This window comes from Notothenia rossii (assembly GCF_949606895.1).
Source record: "Notothenia rossii genome assembly, chromosome: 8".
Lineage (NCBI taxonomy): Eukaryota > Metazoa > Chordata > Actinopteri > Perciformes > Nototheniidae > Notothenia > Notothenia rossii.
Genome location: NC_136906.1, coordinates 77,616,858 through 77,639,943, shown reverse-complemented (window position 1 = coordinate 77,639,943; position 23,086 = coordinate 77,616,858). Strand labels below are relative to the sequence as shown.

The 23,086-nt window shown below is 39.5% G+C and overlaps 2 protein-coding genes across 11 annotated transcripts; one reads left to right on the top strand and one right to left on the bottom strand.

The window, feature by feature from the left end:
• Positions 1–6,534: 6,534 nt before the first annotated feature.
• Positions 6,535–14,792, bottom strand: LOC307015608 (solute carrier family 22 member 2-like). The gene is given in 14 exon segments (XM_079644325.1): positions 6,535–7,108; positions 7,834–7,933; positions 8,431–8,543; positions 9,276–9,367; positions 9,373–9,383; positions 9,642–9,707; positions 9,710–9,742; positions 9,745–9,854; positions 10,176–10,276; positions 10,537–10,651; positions 11,483–11,651; positions 12,677–12,831; positions 13,377–13,480; positions 13,776–14,792. Coding segments are annotated over 14 exon segments (1,656 nt in total). The 5' UTR covers positions 14,169–14,792; the 3' UTR covers positions 6,535–7,014.
• A 473-nt stretch (positions 14,793–15,265) lies between these two features.
• Positions 15,266–22,848, top strand: LOC307016021 (interferon-induced protein with tetratricopeptide repeats 5-like). 10 transcript variants are annotated; one of them, XM_079645069.1, is made up of 4 exons: positions 15,269–15,635; positions 15,730–16,424; positions 21,195–21,242; positions 21,437–22,848. In XM_079645069.1, the coding sequence occupies exons 1-3, from the start codon at positions 15,631–15,633 to the stop codon at positions 21,221–21,223; spliced, it is 729 nt and encodes a 242-aa protein (XP_079501195.1). In that variant the 5' UTR covers positions 15,269–15,630; the 3' UTR covers positions 21,224–21,242; positions 21,437–22,848. The 10 variants fall into 10 exon arrangements, 7 of the variants coding, with proteins under 7 accessions (XP_079501190.1, XP_079501195.1, XP_079501192.1 ...); XR_013801723.1 differs by having other exon boundaries at positions 15,270–15,635; positions 21,195–21,333; XM_079645065.1 differs by lacking the exon at positions 21,195–21,242 and adding an exon at positions 21,303–21,333 and having other exon boundaries at positions 15,270–15,635.
• The last annotated feature ends 238 nt before the right edge of the window (positions 22,849–23,086 follow it).

The window sequence follows — 23,086 nt, the reverse complement described above, 5'->3', positions numbered from 1 at the left end:
TTTATCTTACCTCTTTCTAATCTACACACATACAAGTATTTAACTGAAGTCACACAACAGTGTTGTTGAGACAGAGTTGGAGTTCATTCACACGTCACATACTACAGTGGGTAATGTTTTCAAGAAACAATTAACAGTGCTGCCACATATGACACAGGAAAAAAAGAAAAGACTCTGAACCCTTTCTTTGCCATTAAAAATTATATATTTGGGGCTTTTTTGCTTCTGCCATAATTAATAATAATAATGTGGTCAGCGAAAGAGTGCCCACTGCCCACCAGCCACGCCCCGACACATGGGGTCACGCTGGCCAATCACAAAGCTTTGATGCGTTCAAGTGCATTATTCTGGCACAGGAAGATTATGTTATCGGACATTAACGATAAAACAGAATATTGTTGTTCTATTTTTAGACACATCTAGCGATCGACCGGTCGATTGCGATTGACCGGTTGGGCTCCTCTGGCTCTATGTGTTGTACAGTCAGCTTTTTTTTTGGTTTTGTTTCTGTGGTAAACAGTTTTACCGGTTATCAATTGTTTGGATGGGTGTGACTGAGTAGCTTTGTTTAAAAATAGGGTGTACCTTTTTTCTGTTCAAACATTCATCGCATTAGTTTTCTTGCATAACGATAATAGCCAGGTTGATACTGGTGTGTGTGTGCTGGTGATTATAAGAAGAGTAAATATGTGCCCTCGTCTCTCACCATCCAGCAGGTTGCCGGAGTGTAAAACGGTCGACCTGCAGGAACTCTCTCTCTCTCATGAAGCCCTTCAGCGATCTGGCCCAGCCTTCTGGGCTTGTCAGACTTACTATCTCATTATATTGACTTAATATTGTAGTGTTGTCATTTGGTATGTGTATCTTGCTTTATTATAGACAACTCAGGAGACAGCGAGTATCGTTAACTGTGCTTTATTCCCGCTCTGTACTACCTAATAACTGGTGTCACACATATAACATTCCGGGTATCCACAACTCCGGACCAAATAGTATGTCACAACATTACAAATATCTCATTGACTTAGTTATCTCATTATATTGACTTAGTTATCTCATTATATTGACTTAGTTATCTCATTATATTGACTTAGTTATCTAATTTTATTGACTTAGTTATCTCATTATATTGACTTAGTTATCTAATTTTATTGACTTAATATCTCAAAACAGGCCTCCTTCAGTAGACACACATTTAGGTGGCGCAGCGTATGTTTCGGAGAGATGTGGGATAGACTTGACGTGTTATTGAGCTCAACCTTGTCTTCTAAGAAGGTAACAGTAAAAACGGTGCCTACGTCCGGTGGAGCCACGAGGGGTAGAGCGCTGGTTTGTCCTTGCTTCCTTTTTGTTTTGTTTTCTTTCATTTGAGCCACCGTGCCACATTAGACTTCCTCCATTTATGTAACGCAGTAAACAGAGTCGATGTGACCCCCTAAAACATGGAGGCCTAAAGGATACATAAAGATACACTATGGTCCACTCGGATAGTTTGCCATCTCCGTTCTCCACGAAATATCTTCAAAAAATGAGCTGATTTAGTTTAGCCAATTGTTTGCAAGTGTTTTGATCGAAAAGGAACATTTGTACTGTTGTAGATATTTTATAGTGTGTGTGACGTATGCAAGAGGAAACAGGCCATCTTCAATAGCAATAATGTCCATTATTGCCCACCTCATTAAACTTTGTGGAGTCCTCCCTTCACTTTTAGTTTTATGACATTTTTCAACTGAGGCGGAGTACAGTGTATGTAAATCAGGAAATTTGTATATAGAGAATTAATGATTGTAACTCTATGATGGTCTGTAGGGCATTATACTGAAACACCTCGCTTACCTCAAGACTTGAGACAAATCCCTCTTATCTCTCTCCTGACGTTTGTTTGACCTCTCAGTCAGACTCTTTCTTTTTTTTATGTTTCCTTGTACCTAGGCCTTCTCTCATACCATTTGGACATGTTATATATTGTATAATCTACACCTGAAGCACTATGGTATAGCAAACTAACACAAAAGCTGGTCAATGTTATGTGTAATCTATTTAAAGACACATTTATAGACACTAGGCCCACACACGCTCATCTGCAGATGATAAAATCATTTTTTAAATGATCTATAATTAGCTGATGTTTGAAATAAAGCTGGGTTTCTTGTGGCTTCAGTGATAGTACAGTATACATGTTGCTGTGTTTAAGTGTTTGATATCCGAAAAATCCAGTGGGTACAGCTACAGTCGCAAACAAATAAATATAAGATTGTAAAGATATATGTTTGATTAGGAGTCATAATACAGAGTATGCTTTGACCTTGGTATATATTCAGTATCCAAACAAGGCCTGATTTATCCTCTCATATTACCAAAACGTATAAGTCAATATAATGAGATATTAAGTCAATATAATGAGATATTAAGTCAATATAATGAGATAGTAAGTCAATATAATGAGATATTAAGTCAATATAATGAGATATTAAGTCAATATAATGAGATAACTAAGTCATTATAATGACTTACAGGATTTTAAAAAAATGTTTCCCGTGGCGCAAACAGGCTTCCATATTGTGGTCTTGTGTGTGTGCGGACTGGGGCCGTTTCTCAATCTCGAGGATACTGGCTTCCAAACCAATATCTCAAGGATGCTACGTAATCAAGTGGCGCAGCAGGACCGTTCCAATGTCCAGCATACTTGGAATTCCACCGAGGCCGTGTCCTTGGTTTGGGGGAAATTTCGAGGCTGCACATGGGTAGACTTCGCGTCCTTAAAATCCCCACAATGCTTTGCACAGGATCAATTTCAAAAACCCTTGCGGAGAATGGCTGAACCGACGCAGCGCAGCACACATTTAAATGTGAGTATGTAGTGGCGTAGAACATGTGTTGGTAAATGTGTTACTTTTTTACATTTGTTATCACCAAAAATGTGTTCCGTGAAAGTAAAGCAAGTTCATAATTAGATAGACATCGTGAGGTATTTATTTTCGATACAGTTTATGTTGAAACCGTTAGAGAGAGTGGCACACTTGTTAGCCTGTTCCATTCTTCTTTGTTTTCCGAAGCCGCGGCTTGGAAGCATACTTGCTTCATTTCTGAAGGAAGTGACTTGGAAGTACGTGACTCCCAAGCCAGTATCCTCGAGATTGAGAAACACCCTGTCACTCCTGTTGACACGGACAACGTCAGCGAAATAGAGTGGCGAAGTCCCTCCCTTTCCGGGGGAGCTCCATTATTTCGAAAAAATTATGTATTGAAGTCAATGGAGAGAGAAAGATTATCTTTCGATCCCGTTTGAATTGTGCCATGAATTACACATATGATGTCTGTCAATTTAGTTTTTTAAGTCAAAAAAAAAAAATGTGTCGTAAAACTGTGAAGTAACACTTTTGTTTGTGTGAAACGCTTAATGAACTACATCTCTGGTCTCGCAGACTCTCACAACAAGTAAGAAGCGTGGTAAGGTTGACAATGAACTACAATCACATTTTGATCAAAAAAAGCCAATACGTGTTGTCCTCCAAACTGGACACATTACATTGGTCTCTTTCTGCAGCCGGAGAAGAAATGAGTGCTCAGGGACCGTCTGCAAAGTCCAACAAAAAAGAGAATACAATAATATTCAATAATGTTACTATTATACAGTATATTACTACCAAACTCACTACACACATCAATAGTCTCCTGGTGGTCAGACTACAGCAGAGAGTTTGGAAGAATATGCTTCTGAATAATTGTGGGGAATATTTATAATGTAAAATCTTCAATAAATATGACATCATCTTCAATAACTTTACTATTATACAGTATATTTCTACCAAACTCACTATTTGCATTGTTGTTGTTAGCATCTGGTTAGCTAGCTGCGCTAACGGATATTAGAAGCTGTTTCTAAAACAAGGAGAGGGAGAGCTCTCTGCTGTCAGACTGAGAGAGATACAGCTCAGTGAGGTAAGAGACTCTCTGAGGGTTTAGATAGTTAACTTTAGTCTAGTTATCTCAGTGGGTCTCGAACGGTTTGGTCACCATTTATGAGAATAAATGAAAAACAGTTATGAAATACTATATGACAGTAAAACAAGAATACAGTTTAAAAGGTGAGAGATTTGTAAAATATCCATAAAGACAAAAGAAATCTGTTTCTGTTTCATATGGATGTTGAGAGATGTATCCATATATCTCTTAATGTTGCTCTCAAAAATGCACCAGGTTGATATTTAAAAGATACACACTTATAAAATTGCACTTTACCTCTGCTTACACCTATATGCCATTTTATATGGGTACACTGTGTATGTGCGTATTCCACTGTAGCCCGGTACATTAATGGGAAACCCTAGTTTGTACATGTTCAATACATTTGTAACACTGTACTGTATTCACCCAAAAAAAATCTCACTCCAAGCTGAACTCAAATGTTGGCAGCCCTGCTTCTAGTCACTTTGCTCAGCACTACTGCTTGTAGGCAGGCATGACGAGACTCTTCAGGGGAGATGGGTTTAGTTTCCTGCACGCCTCGACGTAAGAGAGACGTAAGCGCCGCCGCCTCTTAGCTCCGAAGCTCTTGCCTATAGACCGACAATTTTTTGGAGCTGGAAGTGAACCGGATTCCGGAGCTAAGAGGCGGCGCCGCTGCGGTGTGAACAGGAAAAAACGGTACTTTTCAGGCTCCAGCTCCGAGCCGGAGCTGTAAACGCGTTGGTGTGAAAGGGGCTCTCTCTCGCTCGCTTAATCACACTAAATGCGCGCCTGCCACACACACAGAGCCGAGCTTGACTGAAACACAGAGACCCAGAAGTACTTGTTCTGTACTGGGGCATATTCTTTTCGAATAATTCCTTTTTCAAATTATGAATTTCACACGTAAAAATTTAAAAATACATACATTTCTTGGGGGTGCTATGGCTATCCTAGGGGGAGCTTCAGCACCCCCTAGCGCCCCCCTGGCGCCGCCTATGGCATGATGGGAACACGTTAATTTGGTTACCATTTCTCTACAAACAAACACTTTTGAAATAAGAATCACATGGATGCATTTAATGTGGTAAATGTAAGCTGTTGCAGAGGACAACTAACTAACTATCAATCATGGATAACCACAATTATATACGTATATACAGTATATTATGAGCCTATATTCCTGCTACTGCAGTATTCTTGACCTTTTTTAAGAACATTTTAATCATCCAGAATTTTGTATATTGTTTATATTTGTTTATACTATATTTTCATTTCATTTTAAATTGTTATCTCTTTTCTACTCTTAAGTATTTGTATTTTAATGTTGAGCACACTTGTCTTTTAACAAAATAATTCCCCAATTTGGGATTAATAAAGTATATCTAGCTAAATAACTGTCAAACTAACTCACTAACTGACTGACAAAATAAATAACAAACTGACTTTCTGACTAACTTACAAAATAACTAACTAAATAACTAACTAACTGACTAATTAACTTACTAAATGACTTACTGACTAACTGATTTACTGACTAACTGACAAACTAACTAACTGACTAACTAGCTAACTAACTGACAAACCGACTATCTAACTAACTAACTGACTAGCTAAATGACTTTCTGACTAACTGACTAAATGACTTTCTGACTAGCTGACTAACTTAATAACTGACAAACTGACTAACTTAATAACTGACTGACTGACTAACTAACTGACAGATTAACTAACTAACTAACTGACTGACTACCTAACTAACTAAAACTAAAACTAAAATTATACACACAAGCATTTCCAAACATTTGGTCTACCTATGTTGTAAATGTATTATCTTTTCAATGTACACACGGCATCTATTGCACGTCTGTCCGTCGTGGGAGAGGGATCCCTCCTCTGTTGCTCTCCCTGAGGTTTCTCCCATGTTCCCCTTTAAACTGTGGGGTTTTCTGGAAGTGTTTCCTTGTACGATGTGAGGGTCTAAGGACAGAGGGTCTAAGGACAGAGGGTGTCGTATTGCCATACTGATATTCTGTACAAACTGTGAAGCCCACTGAGACAAATGTAACATTTGTGATATTGGGCTATATAAATAAACATTGATTGATTGATTGATTGATTGATTGATTGATTGATTGAACTGAAAAAATAAATAACTGACTTTCCGACTAACTGACAAACTAAATAACTGACTTACTGATTAGCTAACTAACTGACAAACGAAATAACTGATTGGCCAGCTAGCTAACTCACTAACTAACAAACTAACTTACTCACTGATTGGCTAGCTAACTGATGAACTAATTAACTAGTTGACTTAGTAACCAACTAACTAACTTACAAACCAACTAACTAACTAACTGATACATTAACTGACTAACTCACTTACTGATTGACTTACTGTCTAACAAGTTGACTACTATTACTAACTTATTACCTAACTCGCTTAAAAACTACAAACTAACCAACTAATCAAATAACTAACTTACTAACTAACAAACAAACTGAGTGACTAAACCAACCAAAAACATACATGTCTGATGTAAGTTGATACAGCAGATAGAAACTGAAAACCAAAATGCTCAATGTGAGGTCAGGGAAAATGTTTAATACATGTTTTTATAAACACTTTCCACTCATGTTATGTTCATAGCAAGCTCTTTGATAATGTAATAAAAATAATAATTCATGGTATTAATTACAGCATTTTTCCAAGTGCTCAAAGCACTTTACATGACATATATTAGACATGTAATACATCAATACTGTGGACAATACCCACAGGAGCTTTTAGGGTGAAGTGCCTTGCTCAAGGACACAACAACATGTTGATTGAACCTGTGATCATCACACGAAACCACAGTCGCCCCTAATAATAATAATAATGATAATAATAATAATAATAACATGATTAACGTCTCTCTTCACACACTTCAACCCAATGTCACACGTCCCTGAGGCTTAAATCGTTTGTGTGTGACAATATTCAGAGGAAACTTTGACACAGCACAGTGAAATCCAAAAATCTAAGAGTATAAAAAAAAATAATACTTCTGTCAGTCACAGTTAAACTATAGCTGTTTCTTTGTTGTTGGATATGTTTTCAGTGGGTAGCAGGTTGGCCCGCTGCTGGTCCCTCAGGGCAACTTTCTCCATCCTCCTGAACACACACACACACACACACACACACACACACACACACACACACACACACACACACACACACACACACACACACACACACACACACACACACACACACACACACACACACACACACACACACACACACACACACACACACACACACACACACACACACACACACACACACAACAAATAGTGAGTTCTGTTCACCTGTGGCTGAAATTGTTTTATAAATGAGCCTGTTTTTTGCCTTATAACCATTTTTTTAAATAAAATTTAATGTTGCATTATCGTTTAATATTGCATTGTTCACAGGATATCATGCTCATTCACTTGTATGTGTTAATGTTGTCGTTTTTGTTATACATTTACTGTTATTTAGACAAAAAAACAACAATATAAATAGTTTTTGGTTGGTCCGGATCAACAGGACAATTTAAGACGTATGCAGAATCATAACAAACATTTTTCACTATTTTTGACATAAATAAAACTTTTAATTGAGAATAAAACCTCCAAAATGTATCCATAACAAACATTTAGCCTTTGTTGCAGCCCCTGAACGAATGCATGTTATTGTGAAAACACCATTTTCAACAATAGGTAAGAAACTGGATCCAGAATACTTAAATATACATACACACAGATACAAAGCCTTTCAGACTTATTTATTCACACAATGGATAACACCAAAATGTGTCGTATAAAGATATATTAAATAAACGGCTGGATTCTCACCTCTCTGGGTGCTCGATGTCGTCGATGGTGTCGGGCAGCGGCATGCCTCTGGTCTCAGGAAGCAGCAAAACCAGACCCCCTGCCACGAAGGCAAGAGACCCTGCACAACACAGACAAGATAATAAGTGTTCAGAATGTACTCTTCCATCATGAGAGAAACATGATAACAAAGGTATCAACTGTAGCTGTGAACATGACAGGATGTGTGATTACCTAGAAGAGCATCAGGACTGTTTGAGGCATATGATAGCTATGTGATTAACATGATGATTCAGCCTCTATGGAGAGAGACATATGACAAGCATGATCATTTCTGACGTGGAGCTAATCTGAAGTAAACATTGAATACTGCTTTCTATTCCTCCATCTTGTGACTGTGGAACTCCCTCTCTTGGATATCAGCATGTGAAGGACACTGTTCAGGAACTAGTTGATGCTCTGTATGTGATGACTACTTCCATTCTGGAGAGGATCACAGATACATGGATCCTGAGATTCAAGCTCAAGCCGGTGACGAGGGAGATTTTTCTAACCAAGTGTCATAGTTTTTATCACTTTTATTCGTTTTTTAATCGCTCATATTAATATAAAACCCACCGAAGATGATGAGAGGCAGCTCCAGCCAGATGACGGCCAGCCTGTAGAGCAGGAAGGGAGCCACGATGCCTCCGACGTCACACAGAGTCGAGCAAACAGACACTCCAAAGTTCCTAGAGACAGAAGAGACAACCAGATCATTGGGTTTGGTTCAGTTAGAGATAATATGCACATACAGTGGGTCTATTTTTAAAACACTGAGGGGGGAATTCACAGCTTTTGTCTCCACTAAACCTGTGCAAATATGTGGTTTATGCTCCAAATTCATTTACCTGAGGCTGTCAACAGTGGAAAATGCATAGTGTTAGCTAAATGAAAGATTATCTGTTGAATTTAGGGAGAATTTCACACTCACTGAGCAAGATCAAATATTCAGGTACTTAATATGGCTGTAAAGCAGCGAAGTCTGAGGTTTAGCGTGTAACATAACGCATTTGACCTTGCTAACTTTGAGCATGGATCTTAAGCAGGCTAACATGCTAACATACTTTCACCACAACAACATTTAGACAAACTGTGTTGTCAGTAAAGGGAAGGAGATATTGAAAAGGTTAATCCTGTTCCAAAAAGGAAAGTTCACTTTCAGGATCTTAAATAATGGCAAACCTGAACTGTGATGACTTTGAACTTGATGTAATCAAATGCATTTTGTCTTTTTACTTGTGTATTCAGTGACTACAGATTTAAATTAGCATTTTTACATCCTATACTTTGTACTGTCCTATCCAATAAACCAATACAAAAGGCATTTTGGAAATGTCTTTTGTATTGGTTAACCCTAACCCTAACCCATCCCTCCAAACAACAATTTAGACTTTCAGAGTGTGGAAAGTTTCTATATTTACCTGACAAACGTTGGGTAGAGCTCAGTGTTCACAAACACCACCATCTCAAAGGCCATGGTGATCCCCAGCCGACCGATGCAGGCCACCACCGTCTGAACCAGAACATACCTGCAAGCAGAGAGAGAGAGAGAGAGAGAGAGAGAGAGAGAGAGAGAGAAGAGAGAGAGGAGAGAGAGAGAGAGAGAGAGAGAGAGAGAGAGAGAGAGAGAGAGAGAGAGAGAGAGAGAGAGAGAGAGAGAGAGAGAGAGAGAGAGAGAGAGAGAGAGAGAGAGAGAGAGAGAGAGAGAGAGAGAGAGAGAGAAACAGTCAAAGGAAGGCTTTCAGGGAACCAGGAAATGATACTCTGAGGACTTCTGATTGGCTCACTGTCAGGGATCATGGCGGTGATCAAACAAGCGGCTCCAGCCACGATGTTGGCGGAGGCGAAGGGATGCGTCTGCCGATGCGTTCGATGGTGAAGAGGATGAGAAGGCAGCGGGGAACTCCACCAGGCCGGAGATCAGGAAGTCGATGTAGACGTTTCCTCCCAGAATCCCCAGCCTCATGATCAGACCCTGGTACACCACAGCACTGGTGAACCTGCGGGAGACAGGGAACATTTCTGTTTGTTTTTTACAAACTTCTGTTTCAAAATGAGATAACCCTGAAACTGTTACTTTAGATGAAAATAAGGAGCCCATCCCCACGCCCCTCTGAGAGACATTTGGTTACAAAGAACACGATGGTGCTCTAGGAGGAGATTCAGGTGATAAGGGGAAAAAAAAACGGGAAAAGTACTCGTTGTAATTTGTGTCAGACTGAAAGGCACCCTGGGAGTTGTAGTCATCTACTCTAATCTCAGTCAAAAGGTCATGAAACATAAACATTGTAATTTGTAGCTACAATCACATTCTTACTCACCAGTTGAAGCTGAGGATGAGAGTGTGTTTTCTCATTTTTGGAGTTCTGATCAGGTCCATGAAGGAGGCGGTGCGGGATTCTGCGTTATCATCCGTCAGAGTCTGCAGAAGTGAACATTACAATATACAGCATGTTAGGATGATGCACCATTTCAAATACTTAACAATTCATATAAACAAAGCGCTGATTCCGCAATGCAGTGGATGGGCGTGTGCAACATTCAATATTGTGCTCGCTTTTGAAAAATGTAAGGAAGCGTTGTTAAAAGCAGGAAATACAGTTTGAAAAAAAAGTGTTTTTCTTTTCCTAAACTATATTTTACCAGATGCATTTTGTTTGTTTTTTAAAATCCCAGCAGTACCTCGATGTTCTTGGACAGCGTCTTCTTGTTCTCTTTGGCCATGGCCTGCGTGATCTTCACAGCTTTGGCATTCTGTTTCTGAGAGAGAAGCCATCGAGGAGACTCTGGGATAAACCTGCAGATTCAAAACTCTCATCAAGCAAACACAACAACGTTTGTATTGTTGCCTGTAAACACACAAGGTTTTAACATACTGCAAGGTCCAATGGGACATCAAACTTAGGAAAAAACCATCATACCTAAGAATTATGTACACCAAGAGCAGAACACTAAAAGTGTTGAAGCTGCAAGAATGAATCTCTGAGCTAAGTAAGCTTCAAAGGTCAAAACAAAGCCTTTATATGTACCCTGCTATTGGACATGATGAGTGTTAGATGCTAAATGAGTCCATGTATAGTTCACAATGCACTATAGTCAAGTCCCGGAGGAGGGGAAGAGAGGAGTCGAGAAGGGGTATTGGGATGAGGCTAGGGAGATCGCTCTTCTGGAGTGAAGAGAGCTGAAATAATGATAATTCAAGTTAGAAGCGTACGATGCGTTTTGACCGACAAGACGGACACTTGGGGGAAAATATGCTGCATTTTGAATATCCGATAGTCCACCATTAACACCTTAGTCTCGTCTCGTCAACGAAAACTAAATATATATTTCGTCATAGTTTTTGTTGACGAAATTAACACTGTGGTTATGAAAATGAAAATCTTATGTCCCAGGCTCCTCCAACAGTGCAACACAATGAAACAGATCACATAGTGCAAGGAGCGTCTATAGCCTATAGGCTACAAGTCAATGGAATATGATGTATTAGATAAATAACGTGTTGCAAACAGATGAATGTTATGGATGTTCTTTCTAAAGTTCAGGTGTTTAACAGTCTGACGGCCTGTGGGATGAAACTGAGAACCGGTCCCCTCCATGTTTAAAGCATTACATTGTGTTTTCTCACCAGTAGTATGAGAGGAAGATGAAGTAAGGGGCGGTGATGGCGACCTGCAGCCAGCGCCAGTCAGAGATGAAGTATGCGAGCAGAGGGAGGATGAGGATGCCGACGCTGAAGAACATCTGGTACAGGACCCCCACGGTGCGTCTGTACTCCACCCCCACCAGCTCCGTGACTGAGAGGATAACAATAACAACGTGTTTTGATAATAATAATAAAGCTGGTTGTTAGAGCCAGCATTTTGTTTTTATAAGAAAGGCCAACTAATTGTGACGTCTGTAGTCAACCTGTTTTCCTCTTGAGCATTTTGCTTTGATTCTGCAATGCTTTGGACGGGGTGTACGTACAAAATAAATACAAATGAGTCTGCTCTTTTACGGAATATTAGATACTTTACTAACACTATAAAAGACTACAATCCCCACGGCGCCTCCTCTAAAGTGACGGATGTTCAATTACCCTTTAAGTTATCGAGTCATATTATAAGCCTTATCAAGACAGAAAGAAGACCTAAGTTGTTTGTTATGTTATTTGAGTTTTGCCTCTTTGTTTTGACTATTGTGAAGGCCTCTTTTCTCTGCACGTGTCAAAGTTTGTTATTTTATTTTGAGCAAACACATCGTATAATATCATCCAAACCATCGGTTCAAGCAACACTTCAACTGTAAGTAATATAAAGGAAAGAAAACAAGTTAAAAATATCTGTTTAAGGCAGGGGTGTCCAAACTTTGTTCACCGAGGGCCACATGCAGAAAAATATACGAAGGGCCGGGCCACTAGAGATATGTCGCCTCATAAGTTCAGTTATAAGTTAGCAAAATTAATCAAATGTAGGTACATTATGCTTGAGAGTGTTTGCAGCTCATCCCTTAAAACAGACGCCTCAGATTGATTATAATAAGGAGAAATCAACTAACTATATGTTAGAAAATGTTTCCAACTTGAATTGACAGAATGTATTTGAAAAGTGGTTTCATTAACACATTAATACTGCTGTGTAATATATGTTTACAGATATATTTAAGAAGTACAATACAAGACAAGCTCAAGTTTCATTTGTGGGCCGTATTCCATTATACTTTTTTCATTGGCTGAGGGCCGATTGGTCTAAGGCATCTAGTGGCTTGATAGAAAAAGAAGGAAGGAAGCCACGACACTGCTGGTTGTAGTCCCAGCTGTGGGGTCAAAGGTCTTTCTTACTCAGAACGTATCCGGCCACCCAGCCTCCTTTCACTCCGAAGCCGTACAGCATCCTGAAGACCAGTAACGCCACGTAGTTCGGAGCCATGGCCACCATGATCCCTGTGACCGCGTTCAGCACGTTGGACATCAGGAAGCTGATCTTCCTGCCGAACCTGAGGAAGTAATGGAGAAACGAGAGACAGAAAGAATGCTTTAGAGAACAGGTTTATGAAGCAGCGATGTATGAGTAGATAGCTTTTTCCACACTCGTGTAAAAGATCACCTGTTTTCCTCTTTAGCATTTTGCTTTGATTCTGCAATGCATTGGAAGGGGTGTAATGCACGTCAGATACTTTACTAATCATTTTTCTGATATTTTGGGAATTTATTTTATAGATATTTTATTTATAATTTTCAGATATTTAACTGATTTTATTTATTGATTATATTTGTACATATATATTTGTATTTTGTGCTATATTGCCCTTTTTTTTCTATTTAACTGAAAGCGTTGTATCTGGATGTATCTGGTTGCTTTCTTAACCTGACTAACTATGTAAAGGAAAAAAAAGGTCAGAAAATATTACAAAAAAACCACAACCTTTGAAATAATGAAGCCACAGTAATAATAAGACGCGGTATTACTTATATCCAACACAGTCATAGTAACTTGACTGAACCTCTGTCAAAAACAGATTGAAACTAATATTAAGCTCACCTGTCGGCCAGGTAGCCGATGGCGATGCTCCCCACCAGGAAGCCCACGTTGAGCGAAGCCTGGTACAAATCCACCAACCATCCATCTGCACACACCAGGTCAAACTAACACACACACACACACACACACACACACACACACACACACACACACACACACACACACACACACACACACACACACACACACACACACACACACACACACACACACACATTAGTCATGAAAGGATTTCTCTCTTTAAAAAAAATCTCATGCTGGTGGCTATTTTTGTTAAATCTCATATATTCCTTTTAAATAAATGTATATTTCTGCACCAAACATGCACGACACAACTTGGGAAACAGTGGGTTGTAAGAAGACAATTATATTAGCATTGTTTCTTCCTTTGTTACTAACCTCAGTAACAAAGGACTGTCTCCCCTCGTAGTCGTACTCCCAGCCGTCCTTGCAGGCAGTCGTTGTTGGGATTCTGCTGAGGTCCAGCTCCTCTGAATCACAGCTGAGAGCCGTGGAGTTCCAGTCCACCTCGTACCGCTCACAGCTGCTCTCAGATCTGTTCCCCTGAGGCACCGTCAGCCTGCGAGCCTCCGTCAGGCTCCATCCACACGTCTGCCTCCTCTCCACCACCGCGGGGTCTCTGCACCAGTGATCCGGGGTGAATCCCTGGAAGACGATGCCCACGTAGACCCCGGCCCAGGGCATGGACACCAAGCAAAACAGGGCGAAGATCCGCTTCTGACAGCGGCCAAACGTCCCCGCTTCCTCCAAGATGTCATCAAAAGTGGTCATGGCTAAAGAAAGCTCTTTAAAAACAGCTCAAAGTAATTGAAAAGACAGTGTGTGCAGCCTTGATAGTGAGCTCTGAGCATCTCTCTTCTGAGGTACCGCTGACATGTCTCTGCTTTGGGTTTTTAAACAGGGAAAGAAGGAGCAAAGGTCCTCAGAAAGACGTTGTTGCTTACGGTGAAAAAGGTGGAACATTAAAACTATCAGCTTTCTAAGACGTCAGAACAAGCGTGTCATTTTAATGTGTAACACAGGAGTCAGACATATACAGTAAATGCACCAACACGGGCCTCCCTGGACCGCTGGGCTTTGCGTCTCGTGTGCAGCAAGTTAGTGATACTGTTAATCAGTGAACATTCAAAGATGTGTCTGCTGGGGAAGAGGATCGAGTTCATGTCCCTGTGCACTTAGGGGTGGGGGGGGGAGTCTGAGGAAAGGCTGCTTGTTTTACATACTTGGACGTTTATTTAAAAAGTTCATATATTGGAAAACGTTCATGTCATTCAAACACATCTAATAGTCTAGCAGCAAGTCCTCATAACAGGCTTTAGTTTTTGAGATTTGACTTGAAGTCATCTTGATAAGACTTGGTCCGGACATGTTGAATGAAACTAAAGTGGACTTGTATTGACATGTTTTAAATTCTTTTTGACTTGATCTTCTTAAACAACTTGAGAGGTGACTTGCACGTGGTTTAAATATCTTTAAGCTCGACTTATATTCTAGCAGGAAGGGCCTCCGATTTCGAGATACCCCTACCCGAAGTAGAACAAAACGCAACAATAATTTTTCTTACCTTTAGGATCTGCAATTAATGAAATTGAATGTTGTCCAATGTTATTTTGGGGGACAAAAGGTTTTTTTGGTTGTTCTTTTTAAGGTTGAAACATGTAACCCTTTTTCTCAACAATGAACTCAAAATGAACACATTTCAATTATAGTAAGATTAAGAGGTAAAAATACATTATTAAAATTGATTTCAAAGTTCTAGTCCACCATTTAGGGCCGTTGAAAATCAACAAATAAACCATTGATGCCTGAGCTGGCTAAATCAATGTGTGTTTACTACCTGTTGTTCTCAAACACATAACAGAAAATTAGGAAATAGAGTGTTCATTTTTCAAAAGTGTTGACGTCTAAATGTCCTCCAATTCTGGAATGACCCATATAGCTTTAAAGAGATAAGAAAAAGCCCTTTTGCCCAGACGAACAGAAAATGTGATGCAGTTTAATGACTCTTCAATTTAGTTTTTCAAATGTGGAAACGAAAGATAAGGCATGTTTACCCCCACCCCTCTGACATTTGTTTTACCTAACCCCGTTTTTATATAAAGCTGCGATCTCAATAACATCCCATCTTTCACAGCAAAACAGACGCTACACATACTGACTTTATACCAGAGCATCAAGAGCAAAAACCATCCAAACATTTACAGAACTACAAAGCTGAGGAAACAGCTGAACGATGAGGTGAGTAGCTGATTCTGGATTTCATCATAAAAGTAAATTTAAAAAAACTAAATACGTTTTTTAAAATATGTTTTACTTTGTTATTTTGTATTAGTGCTACTCAGAGTCAAACACTGGTGTCCAGACTGAAGGCCCTGCAGTGCCACTTCACCTGGGATCTTGACCTCAGCAGGTCCTTACTTTTACGTTGCAGGGACAACTTGTTAAACATTGGCACCAATGATGGAAACCCCTGGCTGGGTCACATCTACGACCTGCAAGGGTTCACTGAGTACAAGCTGGGATCCAATAAAGACGCCCAGAAGTTCTTCAACAAGGCTACAGAGGCCTTCAGCCAGATCAAAATCACAGATGAGCGCCCCTGGTTAGTGGTGAACTACGGGGACCTGGCTTGGCTGCACCACCACCTGGGAGACCAAGCAGAGAGCGAGGCATACCTGTCAAAGGTCGACGCCCTGAATAAAAAATACCCATCTCCATCCCAGGAGGAGCTCCACCCAGAGACCTACGCTGAAAAGGCCTATGCGCTGATGACGGTGAGTGGAGACAAAACACTTGCTGCAGATTACTTCCAGAGAGCCATCGAGATGCAGCCAGGCATACGAGAGTGGAACACTAGCCATGCCTTAGCTTTAATGCATGCTTCTAAGCACAGCAGGACAGGGCTGGAAGATGACATCTTGGAGAAAATGAGAATTGCCCAAGAACAGGATCCAGAGAACTTGTACCTCGCTGCTCACTGCCTTGATCAACGTGCTCAGAGAGGAGAAAGAATAGAAGATGAAGCACGTGAGTTAGCCACAAAGGTTTTGAGAAGTCCTGTCAGCAGCTACAGTGGTTTAAAACCATTGCTATGGGTTTACAGAAAGTATATATCTGGTGATGAGGCCATTGATTTGGCAGAGGAGGCTCTGAAGAACCATCCAGATGAGCGTTATCTGAAGAGATGTGTTGCACTCTGCTACAAATGGAAGATCATTTTTTCCAGGGAAAGTCGCCCAAGCAAAAGCTTGATAGACAGAGCAATCCTTCTCCTTCAGGAGGGGATTGCTCTTTACCCTGATTCCTCAATTATGAAGAAAATAGAAATTGCAGATGTATATGCACTGTCACATGATGATCAGGCTAAAGCTGATCAGAAATATCAGGAACTGTTCAAAAGTGATTTGGAACTTGCAGAAAAACAAATGCTTTACCACAAGTATGCAAATCATTTATATTTCCGTAAAAAGGATGGTAACATGTCAACACGATATCACATGAAGGCGGTAGCGATACCGCACCAATCCTTCTTTCGTGAGAAAAGCATCAAAGCTCTGGAGAAGAGAGCTAGGGACAGACTGTCTGGAGGAATAATCATTTCTGGCAAACCTGCAAGAGCCATAGTGTTCTAAACGGCAATGGTTTGAAATCCAAGAAGAAGATATGGCGTTAGTAAAAAAATAATCTGTACATCTTCATACATTTGATTGGCTGCAAATAAGAAAAAAAACGTTTTTCTTCTATTGGTCGGGTAATACACAAGGCAGCAACACCCATACTCTGAAAATGTAAAATGTTCTATATTGGTTTAGACTTTTATTGTTAAACAGACCTAAATGTTATATTATATTTATATATTATATTTTGAACTTTCTTATTTGCAGGCAGGTTTCAATTATGCTTTACACTTTAGTAGCAGACAGACACTATTTAAAAATACAAATTAGCTGAGCACTGTTTTTAGTCTTAGTTGTTAAATACAAAAAAGATGAAATATACATTATGTTTGCAAAAAATGTCTTATAAATGGTATATCCATATATCATTTAACCATGATATTACATCTGAGCAGTCACCATCGCCACAAGGAAACATTTTGGTTTTCCATAGATGGATCATTCACTGAAAAGAGTTAGGCTGACTGTCAATCATAAACCCATTTAGGCTACAGCGAATGCATTCAAATATATTGTTCTCGGGAACTTGATTTCTTGAAAAACTGACCTCCCTAAATGCATCCAAGAGGAATGTTTCACTTTGACAGAACCATAAGTTCAAAGTCTCGAACAAAATAAAAGAGGTTCTAATATAACAAACTATTTTTATATATAGGCCTACACAACATCATCTAGTAGGGTTTGGTCTATAAACGCTACCTGGAATTTGTTTAAGGGCCAAACCAAACTAAAAGTGGGAAACAACCGGGATTTATTACAAAGGCTTGGATTTTTTTTCAGTTCAACCAAAATAATTTACAATGGTAATTCTATGTGCTAAACTCCAGCAGCGCATTGCCAGAGCGCTCGAAACATGGAGGGCAGGGCCGTGTCCCTTCTCATACCTTGGGAATAGATGCAGTCATCTGAATGAACAGGCAGAGGGAAAGGATGACACCCTGTGGCGAGCATGTGTGTGTACAATGTTTCTAATAAACTGCTATTTCCTAGGAATCTGTTGTCTGTTTGTTAAAAAATCTTCATTCATGGAATAAGACCTTGGTCTAGATTGAACTGGGTGTCAATTGGTAGGAATATTGAATGGAGAAACAAAGCAGAATCCTGGCTCTTCTCAATAAAGGTTCATTCCATCTTGTTTGAATTTGATTGTATTTAAACTATAATTTAAATAGATAGACTACTAGGACATACTGTACTAATCCCAGAGCTGGATCGTAAGAAAGTACATTGACCCAAGTACCCTGGAGTCATGTAGGGGAGAGTGGGGTAAATTGAGCCATTTTTTTAGTTATGCTGTCCTCTAAGCAAGGAGAAATGACACATAGTAAAAATTAAAACACACACCTATAATTCAGGATGTCTCCTATCAATGGCAGTAATAAGAATTAATTTTTAAAAACATTTTTTTGTAAAAATGTTTACTTACCAGACCACAATGAGTATCTATCTTTCACAGGCAATGAGAAATGGGTGGAGCTTGCATAATTTCTGGTCACTTGATTACAACTATAAGTCGTTGCCTGGTTACAGGGAGTGGTTCTATTTACCCACTGGCTCAATTTACCCCCTTCTCCCCTACTTATTGAAAACAAATACCGAAGACTAGAAACGGTTTTGAAAACTTTTGTCACGTAGTGATCGTCTTCTCAATAGAACATCTTTGATAATGTCTTCTGGCCAATCAGAATCAAAATAACGGCTGGGTGTTGTTGCAGGAAGTCCCGACGGAGAATACTTTTGCTGTAGTACATCTCTATATACATCGGTACAACTATAAGACCCCACGGTTTGATGATTGATAGGTGTGTGGGCTGTCTTTCATTTTGACACACAGAACAATGGGGGCTATCAACCCTTACCCACAATGTAAAGTAATTCACACAGCCTCTTCCCTCTCCTCTCTGTGAGGAGCAGCAGGTTCAGCTTTCAGAAAAAAGTAACAAAAAACTAAAATGGCATTCATTTTTTTTTAAATATGTCGTGTAGTAATATATATTTATTTATTTTTCTTCTCAAGAGAGTACCAGAATGTGTATTTGATGTTAGTATTTCAAAAAATCTCTTGGGGGAGAATCCCCCCAGACCCCCCTGTAGGGGTTGGGTTTTCAACTCTTTCGCCTGTGGGGAAATTGCAGGATTGGCTCCAGGTCACCCTTTTTATTTACTACAAGACAAATGTGCCTTTTTATTTCATACAGTTCAATTGGGATTGAGACAGGGAAATAATCTAAACCTCACGCGTGGCGTTTCACTGTCAAGGGGAGCGTGTATGTAATTACATTGCAAATACTGACTTGAGCCCCACCACTGTATGAGTTAGCCCTACCATAGATTACCCAAAACAAATACTCTGGAGCCGCCACTGTTTGCGGTCTACTATGACAGAGAAGAGCCTGTCAAGTTTGGCTGTACTCAGCATTGAATCAAAACGCACCATAGCTTTAAATCTTAATAAGTTTGTCAGGCGTTTTGCTGATCAAGATGGTAATCGCCACATTCAGCTGTTATAGGCATGCCAACTTGATGCTCTGCTCACAGATCAGTCGATGAGAATAATAAACTGTTTAAGAAGATAACCTTACATGTGTAAATACATGTTTCTTCTTTGTGGGGGTCTGCCCCCAAAAAACAGTTTCAAGTCCTGAGAAAGTCAAATAAGACGGTGTATAGAAAACTTCACTGCCCAGCCAAAAAAAAGTAACTACTTTGATTGAACTAGGCCAGTAGGTAAGGGCTTTCCACTGGATAATAACTTCAGCGATGTATATGTTTTAGCTGAATACACCGTTTTTTTAACCCTAACTGATGCAGTTAGTCACTTCTTTAATGTTTGTTCTTTCTGATGTAAAGTCAAGGTTGTAACTGTTTGCAATGAAGTTGTGGGGCGCTGAACTGTTCCTTTGATTCTTTTGAATTATGATAGTAATTACTGGTCTTTCAAATTTGAGGGAGGTTGAGCAAGCATCTTGAGGAACGTTCATCATTAACTCCTCCAAAAAATATAGTTTATTTAATAATAACACTGAATATGTGAATCATAACAGTGATTGACAGCTGATAGGAATAATATGATTGTTAATATTATCATATTCATACCGACACACATCGATGAGACAGTTAATTAATGTACTTATTGCATTAGTCTGCATATTTGGTACCCCTGCTGGTCTAAGAGTGAAACCAACTCATTCATTTAAAATTCATTAAATTACGTGTGCCACCTTATATATTTATATTTAAGGCTTTACTGATGTGCCACAATAATGTCACCTAATGTTATTGAGTTAAAATATCAATATTGTGGCTTTCCAAGTTAACATTGATTGATATGACTGCGATTAAATCAGCATATACTTCTGCCAGGGGATGCCATCCCTGAAATTCTCCTGCCACCCTCTTGCCACCCCATGAATATTTGTCTAGATCCGCCCCTGGTCACGGTGAAATGTAAATAATGGGTAGTGACTGTATCGCCGTTATAGAGATGGCGCTGCTGAAAAGACCGCAACACAAGTAAAGATAATGAATACATCCTATTAAAACCTGTGTGGCTTATATGATAAGTCTTATTAGTACAAGCAGCATAACGTTTCACCATGTAACTAAAGATTGTAGTCAGGGAAATCAGTTTTACATATTGAACTAATAACAAATCACCTCTGGCTGGCAGAGAACTCTCTGCTCCATAGCTTCTCTTGGACGTAAAATCACATGTACATTTTACATTTATATTCAATTTAATATTCCATCCCTCACATACTTTTGTATATATAATAACTTATATTTTGTTTTTCTTGTTATGCTGCTGCAACACAAACATTTCCCAAATTGGGATCAATACAGTAATACCTTATCTTAATTAATTAAGAAATATAACTATTATAATTAGTGTAGCAGCTGACACCTATTTTCAATATGGATTAATCTACCATTTATTTCTTTAGTTCAATTTTCATCTATAAAAATGTCAAAATAGTGAAAATGTTCACGAGACTTATCAAAGTGCAAGGTTATATCTTTAGATGTTTTGTTTTAGCCTATGTACTGTATGTCTTAATGCTCTTACAGTATATGTGACGGTGTGACTTCCATGAAACTATATTTTATATCTTCCCAACAGACGAGCTGACAGAAAACCTAACATTCTAACAACCACAACATTGCAAAGGCGAGTAAATGTAAATTAAAAACAATTCACAATTTTTTTATTTCTTCTTCTTTCTTGCAGTGAGGTGAAGCTGACCTTGCACTTGGTGCCAGTAAGGATGTTCCTCACGCAGGCTGAATGTTTCTCCTTCCTTACTGACAAAGAAGCCCTTGATTTGCAATGCTTAACTAATTGTCATTTCCCTTGCTCCGTAGGGACACTTTACCTCAAGCACAGCGGAAGACCCTACCAGACCATCTGGAGATGCCCCCAACATTCCTGATTGGGAGAGCCACAAATCTGACTCATGGACCTGCATCTGGGTTGCAGTGGTGAATGCCCTGACGCCCTCACATTCATTCATAGTCCCCCACTGTACAGACAAAACACCATCAAGGGCCTGTTGTTGCCTTAGCACCCTGGCAATAAAGGAAGCAGTCACACGCTTTGACCTCAGGACAGCTCCAAAGTTGCTGGCAGTCAACCTTCCTTTCCTGAACAAATGCCAGTTTGGGTTGGTTCGCTGACCAGTGGTAGCCACCTGAATTGCCCTCTGTTGCTCTTCAGACAATGCCATGCTTGCCACAATTGCCTCAGGTCCCTGATGCCCAACAGATTTGATAATTTCAGGAACAGTAAGTGTTTCCAAGCTGTAGTGTTCCTCTTCTGGCTCGGGGGAGAGAAGCCAAGAAATTCCTGAGAACCTGCCCCCGAGTCTGTCCCTCAGCCAGTCACGATCTTCGGAGGTAGGCTCTCTTGTGAGCGGGTTAAATTAGTTATTGGTTTCAACAGTCACATTAAAACAGTTACTAAATCAGCTTACTATCACCTAAAGAACATATCTAGGATTAAAAGACTAAAGTCACAGCAGGATTTGGAAAAACGTGTCCATGCTTTTATCTTCAGTAGACTGGACTACTGCAATGGTGTCTTCACAGGTCTCACTAAAAAATCTATTAGAAAGCTGCAGCTGATTCAGAACACCGTTACTCGAGTCCTCACTAACACTAAGAAAGTGGATCACATCACTCCTGTTCTGAAGTCTTTACACTGGTTCCTCACTGACACTAAGAAAGTGGATCACATCACTCCTGTTCTGAAGTCTTTACACTGGCTTCCTGTGTGTCAAAGAATAGATTTCAAAATACTGCTGCTGTTTATAAAGCTTTGAATGGTTTAGGCCCAAAATACATTTCTGACCTCGTGCTAAATGATGAACCATCCAGATCTCTCAGGTCTTCAGGGACTGGTCAGCTTTCTGTCTCCAGAGTCAGAACTAAACATGGAGAAGCAGCGTTCAGTTATTATGCTCCAAATATCTGGAGCAAACTCCCAGAAACCTGCAGGTCCGCTGCAACTTACTACTTTTAAATCCAGGTTGAAGACTTTTCTTTTTGTCGCTGCTCTTAATTGAACTATTCATATCTTAGACTGCACTGTAACTTTTATCCATGTATTTTTTCTTTTAATGTTTATTTTATTAGCTTTTCTTTTTAATGACTGATTTTAAATGCCATTTTCTTAATGTCTTTCATTTTTTGTAAAGCACTTTGAATTGCCTTGTGTTGAAAAGTGCTATATAAATAAACTTGCCTTGCCTAATAAAGATTTCATGTGACACATACAATTGATTTGTTGATGGGAATTAATGTGAATAAATTAACTCGGTCTTAAAAGGTTAACGGTACTCTTGCTATCACTATCACCGACACTATAAACCTTGTCCCTCATGCTAGCCCTGACAACACCGGTAAGCACACCTTCATCTAGGCTGCACTGTAATGTGTCCTGACTTGTAGTGGTTCTCTCCTCTATCTACACTCTTCTTGTCATCTTTGTAAAACGATATCAGACTGGTAATTGAC